Source organism: Trachymyrmex septentrionalis, unplaced genomic scaffold (assembly GCF_001594115.1).
Source record: "Trachymyrmex septentrionalis isolate Tsep2-gDNA-1 unplaced genomic scaffold, Tsep1.0 scaffold37, whole genome shotgun sequence".
Taxonomy (NCBI): Eukaryota; Metazoa; Arthropoda; class Insecta; order Hymenoptera; family Formicidae; genus Trachymyrmex; species Trachymyrmex septentrionalis.
In genome coordinates, this window is record NW_017305536.1 from 2,524,690 (window position 1) to 2,536,849 (window position 12,160).

The 12,160-nt window shown below is 34.6% G+C and overlaps 1 protein-coding gene across 1 annotated transcript in view; it reads right to left on the reverse strand.

The window, feature by feature from the left end:
* LOC108750445 (lachesin-like) overlaps positions 1–12,160 on the reverse strand; it is a 30,777-nt gene that overhangs the window by 11,028 nt on the left and 7,589 nt on the right. The window contains 2 exon segments of the mRNA XM_018489881.1: positions 9,848–9,985; positions 10,075–10,203. Of these exon segments, the coding sequence (XP_018345383.1) occupies positions 9,848–9,985; positions 10,075–10,203 (267 nt within the window).

Here is a 12,160-nt window from a genome sequence, read left to right on the forward strand (position 1 = left end):
CACATACACACACGCGCGCGCGCGCACACACGTACACACACGCGCGCGCGCGCGCACACACACATACAATTAACATGATATATTTTTTCCCTTGCAAAAGAGAAGTGTTAAACGGGCAAAATGTTGCGGAGTTTCAGATTGCGAACTTGACTGCGGGAGCTTAATAAATATCAAGCGAGATAAAAGATGCTCCGCGCCTTCTTTGTTCGCGCTAGAATTATGGAATTAGTTTTAATCTACGGTGAAAGCTGGTTCCGTAGAAACTGGAACACGTTGAAACCGTTCTACACAGGGAAATCTGGGGTTGATGCGACGGGGATATATTGTTCATGCATACACACTGTACTTAACCCGCAAGCCAGGCGTCAGTTTTACATCCAACATGGCGCGGTATCTACATCGCCGCAAGACATTGTTTCATTAAAATATGACTCGTCATTTTAGGCAAGCTCATTTAAAGCTTAATTACATTACTCGCGCTATTACAGTTACGTATCGCATCCGCGTGCGTGCGTCGACGCGCGAATTATTAATTTTTGAAGCGTGCAGATGTTATAGAAGCGCGCACACGATTATGCTCGATTCAGCTGATGTTACGCTGCTCGCGTTCGCATTATCATCATTTATATCATCATTATATCGATGATGCGTATTATCGTAGAAAATTGAAAGTAGCGAACGTGCGCATGTTTTCGATCCGTCGTTCACCCGGACGGAATATAATATAACGATATTCCAAAATGTATTTGCCGATATCCCGCGCTTCCGGTACGCCTTCACGGTCCACCGTGCTTCGTGCTCTGTCAACCAGAAAAACTAGCATTAGGGTTTCTCGCGTGGGTGCACGCTGCCCTCTGCTCCATATTCGCGCGTCAGTCTGGACCCATACGTTGCGTCCATTTAAATTGTTCCAAACGCTTTGTTTCTCATCTCGTTATTTGTGTTTTTCGTAAATCGACTCAGTTCGAGCATGAATGTATTTTTATAATTTTGAAAAACATGTACATATTTATATACATATGTAATACACTGAGAAAAAAACTGATTGCAATTACCATAATTTAATTTTATGATTTATAGTTAATTATATATTATAAATTGTATATCATTTTCGGTACCAGCTATATTTCTTTGTAGAACTATAAATGTGATTATTATTACTAATATATTAAAGTTGACGAGTAGTAATAACTAAAAATGGGACTCCTAAATACAGCTACTTTATATGCAATTATAATCCCAAGTAATTTTCTCTTAATGTACACTTCGTGTTTTACATTAATAAAGCAATACAAATAATACACTTTATTTTACAACATTTTTCGGTAATTAATAATTATAAACATATTTTTGTAATAATGCACATTAGTAATATTTGAGCAATCATTTGATGACCTACTTATTAGATTTATGAAATATACTATATATGTCTACACGAACCAAATTATATTTTCCATTTCTAAGGATGGAATTGTATCTCTTCGAAAAGAGCACTGAGAAAATTTGGACTGACTAAAGACGATATGGTGGCCGAACACGCCAAACACGCATTACTTGTGAAAGGAAAAGTAAAGTAACACTGGAGAATTATACGCGATCACGTAACTAATCTGAGGTACAATGATTATAATTGTAAAGAAGCCCCCTAAAACTTTGCGCGTTCTCTTAATTAAATTTCTCGATTATTCGCGCATTTCTGAAAATGTAACATCCATGTTGAAGAAATTTTCCGTAAGCATGGAATCATATATAAGCATACAAAGCCACCGAAATACTGTAAAATAATCGATCAATAGTATTTTGTAAGTTGGAGAAAGGCATTAACGTTTCGATTCTTCTCGGTGGATGAAAAGTGGCGCGGCAAAAGCCGAGGCGGATCGGGGCGGGACGCGCGAACGCGAAAGAAGTTTTGATTAACAATTCGAGGTGGCGGCGCATTCGAGAGAGAGTGAAATCTATAGGTGTAATGACCCGCGGCAAGGTAGAGGCGAAGTATTTTCTCAGCCAGGAGGAAAACTTACGTCTCTCCGAGATAGAGAAAGAGAAATGTGTGGAGAAAAGGGTGAGGATCGGAGGTGGAGAACGCGCCAGGAGCCGCGTCAGGCAGGCCAGCAGGTGGAATAAGGGCGGTGGAAGGGTAGAATGCATTTATGTAGTGGCACCATTCGAGCCCCACAAGCGGAAGAAAAACTTTCGGCCGGCTTTGAGTTTGAAAAGCAGATGAAAAAGTTTAACGACGTTGAACTACGGTGCCGAGCATTACCCACGGGGGCGGCGTGGCGGTGCCGGGGCCCGCGAATGGATTTTGCTGAGGATAAAACTGCTTTTAAACCCAAAAGTCGGCGGTGGGACCGATATTTTGTGTTACTCGTATCTCCGCACGTCGTTGGCGCGCGGGTCCGCCGACATATGTGGACATGAATCAAGCTGACTTGGAAACTCAAACTGCCGACGTAATTTCCATCTGCGGCGATCGCTCACGCTTAATTTCGCCTAGCGCCGTCGTTTCCGCGATCACGCGCCCCTGTCATCGATCACGCGATACTTTGGGACTTTTACGAATGCAATCCAGCTTTTACGTTTGATGCATATGAAACTATAAAAAAAACAGACAATTCAATCGTAAAATAAATTAAATACCGAGCCGATAAAAACGAACAATTTTGTCAAAACATTTATTTAACAAACGTAAGCTATTTTATGGGAAACAAAATTCATTATTGTTTCAGGCTCAAACTAACGCGCGGATATATCATAAACATGCGCGCTTTGTTGTGACAAAAATGAATTAATTAAAGGAAAAAGGCAACTCAAAAAATTCTAAAAATTTAAAATTTTGCAAAAAGGTATATACCAAAGGTATGTATAACCATATAAAAATGTTATGTTTTAATTAATTCTAGGAGTAAAAATATTCCTCTAAAAACAGTTTAACATTCCATGCGTCTAATAATATCTCAGAAATTAAAAAAAATGTCAAGATATATTAAATATAAAAATATAATTGAAAATTATAAAATATAAAAAAAATTGCTGCATAATTGGGTTTCCATATACTTTTAGTTCTGCAAGATTTCAGATTTTTAAGAATATTTTAATTGCTGATTTTTCGTTGTAAGTTAATCAAATCTGATTACAGCACAACTGACATAATAACACAAATTTGCTTACAACACACGCAAGAGGATTTTTTTTTATTCACAAAAACACACTGCAAATCTTCCGTTAAGAGTTTCTTATTAAAATTCCACAGCACGAAAAGGATATTCTTTTGTCACGGTTTTTAATTTTAATTCATTAACTGTCCGAAATGTAATTAACGCTGAAAATGAAATCTCTCTCCCCCTTTCTCTCTCTCTCTCTCTCTCTCTCTCTCTCTCTCTCTCTCTCTCTCTCGCTCGCTCGCTCTCTTTTTCTCTGCAAGAGAGAAGTTATACTCGGCACTGTCGCGTGGCGAGAGTTACAAGTCGTGGGAATGCGTTCCTTTAAAAGCAGAATGGACGCACACAATTCGGCCACGAACATAAAAAAATGCAAGGCCCCTCCCTGTAATGAGTTTAGCGCCGACGACTCTAATTTGATGCACACAAACCCGGCGTCAGCGAGCGAGAAACGTTAAATATCGCGTAATTGCTAACCGTCGGGAACTCTATGCTGAAAATGAATCGGTGTGTCGACACGCGCGTAACGCGTGTTTGCCCACTGACAAATTATGTTTTCCAAAGGCACTGATTTACGGCATAATCCTATTTGTCAACGATACTGCCTATCCTAAATTCCCCATCACCCTCCAAATATCCTTCGAACAGTTCTAAATTTATAACAATAATTTTGTTGTCACATTCTCTATTAAAATATGCCGCACAGGCAACAGTGGCAATATTATCCTAGTTAATGAGCAATGGTATCGCTCTTTAATTATTATGAGATATTATGTAAAAAACTTTTCAAGGCAATATTCAATAAATTTATTTAAAAAATGTTTATTGTAAGTTATTGTTGAAACAACAAGAAGAAAGAAAAAGAAAGTTAAAGAAAAACAGAAAGTTTTAATATATTATTTATATATTTCGTAATATATAAGATATAAATATATATTATATATATACTATTATATATATATTATATATATTAATCAAAAGTTTAAGACTACATAATTTAAATTTAAGAATATTCTAGTAAAGCACTACTTAAAAGTTTGATTTTACTTAATACTCTTCTTAATTTGAAAGTAAATAGACATTATATTTAGTAATATACTTAACACTGCATTGTTTAATTTAAAAAAAATAGATTACGATTGTTAAGATATTGTTCAAATCTGTGTATGACTTGTAGATTATTTTAGAAGATAATTGAAAAGATTTGAAAAAATAAATAAATAAATAATTATGGCTAGAATGCCTAGATCATATATACATATATAATTAAAAAAGTAATTAAATCTATAAAGGTAGTTATATGTAAATATATTTTGACGAAAAAAATATAAAAACATTTTTTTTTTGTAAAATGTTTTGTACAAAATGTATTCTATAAAAATTTGAGATATTTTATATTATTTTTCATTTCATTATAAAACAATGTAAAATAATAAAAATGTTAAATTATAATGCATAAGTTTGATATTATAAAAGTATCTATTTTAAGAAAAAAAGTATCTAATATTTTTAATGCTTCTCTTATAAAAAATGTGGTAAAAAACATTCTTTAGAACTTTAAAATATTTTATATAATTTTTCCATTATAAAAAAATAAGTAAAATAATGAAGATATGTTAAATCAGAATGCAAACAATTTGATTTTATTTCATATTTTTAATTAATAATCGCTAACTTTCAATAAATAATATATTAAATCTTTCTTTTCTCCCTTTATATAATATATAATATATAATATATAAATATTAGACTTCCCAGGTCTTTCATACATCTCCGCATTGCCATGCTGTGAACGATATTACGAGACGGCTATTTCCATCACGTGATTCCATCTATATAGTAGCATAATAGAATTGTACTTTCCGTCGCTTTACGAGTTGCCTTCTCACGAGAACGGGTGGTGCGATATCTATACGTAAGCGTTTTTGTCGATTGAACTGCGTGACTGGAAATGCTCGACGAAACTTAGAATTTTCGAAGTCCCGGATAGAAAATTCATGAATTTCTCGGCGCCGGATATTCCCGCAGAGCTTTATAAGCGTGCAACGTTTTGCTGGCAAGAAAAAAAAGATTTTTTTCAACATCAGTAAAACTTTTGCGCTTTGCAGAAAATTTGAATGCTCCAGTCAAGAATTCGCATGTGGCACGTTGTAATCCCAAATCGCGATTTTCCCATAATCGCGACACGCCCTTTCCCAACATGCCCATTCCCTCCGAAGTGAATCGCGTTTTACAGACGAACGCAAACTGGAGGTCAGTTCGTTTCGAATTGCATTAAATTGCTCACCCGCGCACATGTTTTTTTTACCTCCAAACAAGTATGTAGATATATATCGTTATCGCGTCGTTTAACAGAGAGATACCTGCGTAACGCGTAGCAACCCTACCGCCAACTTTTTTTTCACGAAAAAAAAAATGGAAAATCGTGAAGCGAATAACAATTTCCTCGTCGAGTGAATATTTGAATCGATTTGGGAATCGGGTCCAGTGTTTTGCGCACGCTATTCACCACATGCCATGTTACCGATGAATGGCCGATTCGATGCGAAAATCGGTGCACGCAGATGCGCCGGTCGAGGCCCACCGTGTCGTTGCGCGCAACCCGATATCTGATCGTGCGTGAGTCACGCGCGCTGAATTCGCATTAGCGGGCAACGCGTATCCGCGGAAACGTTAAATCGTAAAGCATGTCGTAACCGTTACGGCGAAACAGCAGGGGGTATGTGCGGTTGACGCTGGGAATATAATGCAAGATAACTTGACAGTTAGCCCATTCGTGTGCTTTCCATCCGGGTGTGGGACCGGCAGATAAGCTGCGAAGCGATCGCCTTTGATTTTACGAGATTTCCATTCCACTTTGTTTGAAAGTCAAACGTTGAACGCAGAAAACATCGACACGCTACTTGCGAGTGTTTTCTAAAGGGCCATTAATAAAAATTAAGCGGCGTCTACAATAAGATTTTAAGGTATAAAATTTAAGCTTTAAGCTTTAAGTTGTAAGAAATTCATCAATCATAGTCGAACGTGAAGGAAATAATCGATTATAATTGATCATTTTCCTACAACTTAATGCTTAAGCTTAACATCTTAATTTTACACCTTAAAATTTCATTGTAAACACTGCTTAATATAATATAGTAATTATTTGTAAGAAATCGATCAATCATAGTCGAATGTGAAGAGAATAATACGATCAATTTCTTACAGTTTATGACTTACTATACAATCTTACTCCCATTGTAAACGATTCATAAAATCGTACAGTTTCTGTGCTTCGCAATGTCTGAAAACTTTCCCGTAATGTTGAATTGCAGTTAATGTTGACACAATAAATTAAAGTATCGAAATGTACCAATGACTAACTAATAAAAAAATATCTTCAGTTCTACATTACGGTTCTCATTTTCTTCGAAATATCATAGTACGTATATACCGCGAAAAATTTTTTCATGCTGAACACGATGTCGCTGACAGAAATTTACGTAGCATGGGACTTTAAATAAATTCAGGTGAAATGGATCAAAAATCACTTCAATTTACTTAAAATCCTGATGTACTATGTAAATTCTGACGACGCGATAATATCGTGTTCAGTGCAAAAAAAATCTTTAAAATACGTTCTATCGCACTTCAAAAAGAAAAAATATTTTTGTTGAAATGCGTAATTATGCAGAAAGTTAAAAATTCAAACAGCCATAACTTGATAAAAATAAATCGTACGCGCGATCATAACTAAAATTCATTTGTAAGTTCTTAATTTATACAATATACTTTTAAATGCCACAAATTTTATTTAGAAATAAGTTTTTGTTTTTCTCTGTAAAAAAAATTTTAAAAATGTTGACCAAAAACACTATTTCATCCTATTATACTCGAAATGAGATGTGCTACGCAAATTCTGTCAACGGCATTGTATTCAGTATAAAAAAATTTTTTGCGGTATGTACATACCGCGATTTTGAGAAATCAACGACTTTATTTTGGAAAAAGACTTTACTTTTAGAAAAACTCTACAAATTTAAATAATTTATAATTTTTTTTTCACTTTATATAGAAGTAAAATAAGAATCATCATTCAGGTGTTGAGAAAGATACTATCATACCGATTAATGAAATTATTGAACTAAAATGTTTTAAATTTTAATTTTCAGTTTCTTAAAATAAAAAAAAACACATTACATATTTAGGTAAATAATTAAATACAGTACAATATTTCAAAAAATTCAAAAATATAAATACTGTTTTACTTAAGATAATAAGAAGATGAGTAAAAATGTGATTGAAATGAGCAATTTTTATACAAAATATTTAATTTCCTCCTTTTTTTTGGCATTTCTTGCTGTTATTAACAAATATCTGAATTGATTACAAATATATTGTCGATTCTTCAATCACTGAACATATTCAATTATCGAAAACATTTACTTTATATAATTAAATAATTATAAAACATGAATTGTATTCAATCAAACATAATCGTTGAAGCTTAACGCGGTCTCCCGAGGAATGTGGTTAGCGAACTTTGTGCATATTGCCGCGTTTAACGTTCAGTAGCATTTATCGTGCATTGTCATTCGACAGTAAAAAGTGACATTCCCATAAGTCACCCGCGATCGTTGTTAACGTGGTTTATTCAGGACCAGATTCCGTAGTAGATAAGCGGAAACCATTCGGCCGCGACGGGGAGCGCGCGGCCGTGCCATTTCACCTCGGAAAACCAGCCTGTGAAATAAAAATCTCGGAGCTGGGCAAACAAAGATTAATCTCCGCCGGCGTCACGAATGGAAATCGCACCGGTTTCCGGGCCATCGATCACCGGTAGCAAAACGCCGTCGCTTGCTTGCTCGCTCGCTCGCTCGCTCGCTCGCTCGCTCGCTTCGTGTCGCGCCGCAGGTGCGCCGGCAGAAGCGATCCAAAATTAACCTAATTAGCTGTGCGATTAGCAGCTGCAGACACGGCGACGGCGAGGGCGCGGACGCCGTCGACGTCGCCCGTTCTTACCCTCGTCTCCCGCACATCCACATTGCGGAATCCCGGCGGCAGCCGGAATGACGGCGCGGCAGCACCGAAGCCGGTCGAGCCGCGTGCATTAATGGATCCGAAGAGGGTGCATTACTCCATACGCATGCTATCTCGGCGCGGCGTCGTGTCTAATTATCCGAAATAATTATGCGCACATGTGCGGACCGCTTTTCAGTAAACGCACCGACGTACCCGATGCGTCGCGTACACCGCCAGGTTCGATTTGCCACATCTCGTCTAGGTGGTTTGCGTATTTGCGGCCGCCGCAAATATCACTTCCTGCGTTAGACAAGATCGTTGATTGTGTAACGCTTGATGCTATATAAATTAATTGTTGTGGCGGGAGAATGTATACTAAGAAAAGAGTATTTGTAATTATAATTTAATAAGGAAATAATTATAAGAAAATAATTATGATTAGATATGTATGTATAAAATTATAATCTTTTTGGATATGGAATTATATAAATGTTATTTCTAATATTATATAATTGTAACTGTACGAGAAGAAAGATTTTGTTAAAGTATATAATAATTCAGATAAATACAAATCTATAAAACTAAAAATAATTATTGGACTACCAAGATAATTATATAGAACACTCAAACATAATGAGCAATACTGTAAGAAGTTTTGACATTCTAGTAATCAGCTTATGTTTTCTATATAATTATCATAATGGTCCAATAAAATTATTCTTAGATCTGTATCTATCTAAATTTTTAGATAATTCAGTAAAACCGTTTTTCTGTATATAAAAGTGGTATTCTTAACTATAATTATTTTATCTTATTAATATATATTTATGCAAGTAAACAAATACCAAATACGAGTACTTTTCTTTCAGTACGTGTAATTGTTGTTGACTTCTGAATAATACCCAGGACTAGTGTTTTTTCGTCACAACATTGAATATGACGCGATGGCAATGTATTTTTTTTTTTTTTTTTGAACATCGAGTGGGATACGTGCTTTGGCAAATAAATTTCAGTTTGCCACTAGCAAATAGGTTTGTCAGAACGCGATCCGTTCAGTAGCGGCCTTTAATTTCTGGTGTACCGACATAAATGGATTCGATGAGCAAACCAGACCCGTGACCATGCGTTGTCGACTAGTAAAGCATAGTTAAGTATGTCGGCGGAGCGGAGTTCAATTATCATTCATTAAATTATGGCAGGAGCGCGCATGCGGCGCGCGCGGAAGTGGCGACCTATACACTCGTTGCTATTGTTGCTGCTATTGCAATTATTGCTGATGTTGGAAGAATTAGCGTTGTCATTGAATGAATTAATGTCATCATTCCTGCGGCGGACGCTCTCTAATTATTGCTATCGCAATGTGATAATTTCGATCGATTCCGGTCTCTTTTCCATTTCACATATAGCACTCAAATCTTTCCAGGTTTTTAATGCATTCTTGCTTCATGTTAGTCGCAAGATTATGGAGCATTTATACACAGCATTTAAATTTACGCAAATTTTTACACATATGCAAACTAGCTTGAAATAAAAAGAGAATACTGATTGAATCAACATCTATATGAGACCTATTCTGTAACTCATAACTTAACGATTGTAATACTACAGTTACAGTCGTTAAGAATTACAGAACAAACGCCTATATCTCACAATAAACAATGTCTCATAATATTTACGAAACGTACCGTTCGCTATAATGACGTTGTTTTCTCGCGTCCAATAATTGATGGACTTGGGAAACGCCTCGGAATGGCATTCTAACGTCATTTGCTGGCCTTCTTGTGCGCCCACTAATTGATTCTGGATCCAAATCATTGGAGTAACTATTAACATCGAAACGTTAATAATTATAATAACACTTAAATACTTGAATAAATTATATATAATACACTCTTTTGAAGTAGCTACTTACAATGTACAACAAGCATTATTCTCTTGCTGACCGTTGGCGGTACGCCATTAGACGCGATGCAAAGGTACGCTCCCATTTGCAACCTGTTCACTTTCGTGATATTGAAAACCGGTCCATCAATGCTGGGGACTGTAACAAATAAAATTAAACCGTTAAATCAAGAAATCTATTTAGTCCTTATTAGTAACGCCAATTAGTATAAAATAGTAGGGACAAATTCTATTACACTGAGAAAGAAAAGTGTTTGATAGTTCTGATTATAATTGCACGGGAAAATAATTATAGTTTTATGTTATATATATATATCTTTATAGTTATTGTCGTAATATTAGTAATAAGAATAATTTATGTATTAGGTTGAAACAAAACTTCGTAGCTTTATTATTATAAAAGTCTGTTACTTCATGTATCATGTTCATATGTTTTAAAAAAATTTACAATTATGTTATTCAATAGAGCAAAATTTCAACTTTAAGAATCTGTTTTTTTTTTTCGGTACGCGATGATTTTAAACGGAATTATAAACAATCAAAATCTAAATTTTTTTTTATTTAATCCATGATAATTCAATAATAAAATATCTTAGAAATATTTTTAAAAGCCAATTTTGTAAGAAAAATTTTATACTTTTACGGTAGAAAGTCAAACATTTTCACAAATTTTTTTCATATAACAGGCATACAAAGTGAGACAAAATTTCTTATTCTGTCCAGCTTGTAATTTTTTACATGTAAAAATCAGCAGACTCACAGAAACTCAGAAGATATAGCGATATTTCAAAAAATAGAGATTTAAAAAATTCTTTTTTTAAATGAAATTGCATTTAAAAAGTTTTAACGACATTACAACTGTCTGAATTTTAAAATTCCTAGAGCTACAAACCTTCATTTCAACGCAACATTTCTAATTCTACAAAAAGAATACATAGTTAGCACAAAAAATAACTATAAATTGTAGTTAAATTATAGCAATTGCAACAATTTTTTTTTTCAGTGTATCCTGTTAAGTCGTCATTGTTCTTACTCAATATCATTATCTTATATATTAAAACAATTGATAAATTTAACACTATATATAAAATGTCAAATTTACTCACTGTTTTAATATAATAAAATAATGATATATTGAATAGAAGCAGTGACGATTTAAATTAGATTAAATTTGATACTATAGATAGATAGATTTAACAGTGTAAAGTAAAAGATAATCGTATTGACAACTGTTGTGTGTGAAAAATCAAAGATATATTACAATTACAAAATTATTAGATATTAAGATCTTCTAAATCTCTCTTACAACTATATATTTTATTTGTTCCATTCGGAAATACAGTTGGAACCTAAATCTAGTTGAGCGACATGGAATACAAATTCAGCATATCAACAAGAAGTTTCATCAGTCCCGTACAAAAAATTCTGCAATCGAGATTCGAATTAATACACGTCGAGTATGTTGCTTCGCAGCATTGCGTAACCGATACTAATCACCGTGCCATCGTTTTTACCGCATGGTCTAATCTCCGTTAACATTACACGCCATTCGCAAAACCTATCTTGCACCATGGGCGAAACACTTGTCGAGAAGCTTTTTGCCAGTGTACATCTTACTCAGTTGCGAATATTATGAATGTGCCCAGTGGTGCCAAATAACTCTCGGCTCGAGCATTGCTCTCTCTAGCTATCGTGAAATGTATACGTTCGCTGTTCAAACATAATTAAAATTATTATGTGTACGCAGACAGAATGGTTTTTCTGAAGTATTTAAAAATTTAAGTACATATGAATTTGAAATTAATTTCGCTGAATTCAAAGTAGTTGTATTGAACACTCAAACACGATGAACAATATCGTAGAAAGTTTTGTCATTCTAGCAATCAACTTGAGCATCCTACGTAATTATTTTAACAACTATTTTGATGCAACAAAATTATTTTCAGATCTGTATCTACACAGTAAAAAAGATTTTGCATTCGTGTTAAAATCTTTCAATCCGGTTTTTGTGGTACTTTATCTAACATATTCATCTTTAATTAACACAAAAATTAACACAAAAATCTGAATGATCTATTTAAAAACATGCGAAATTC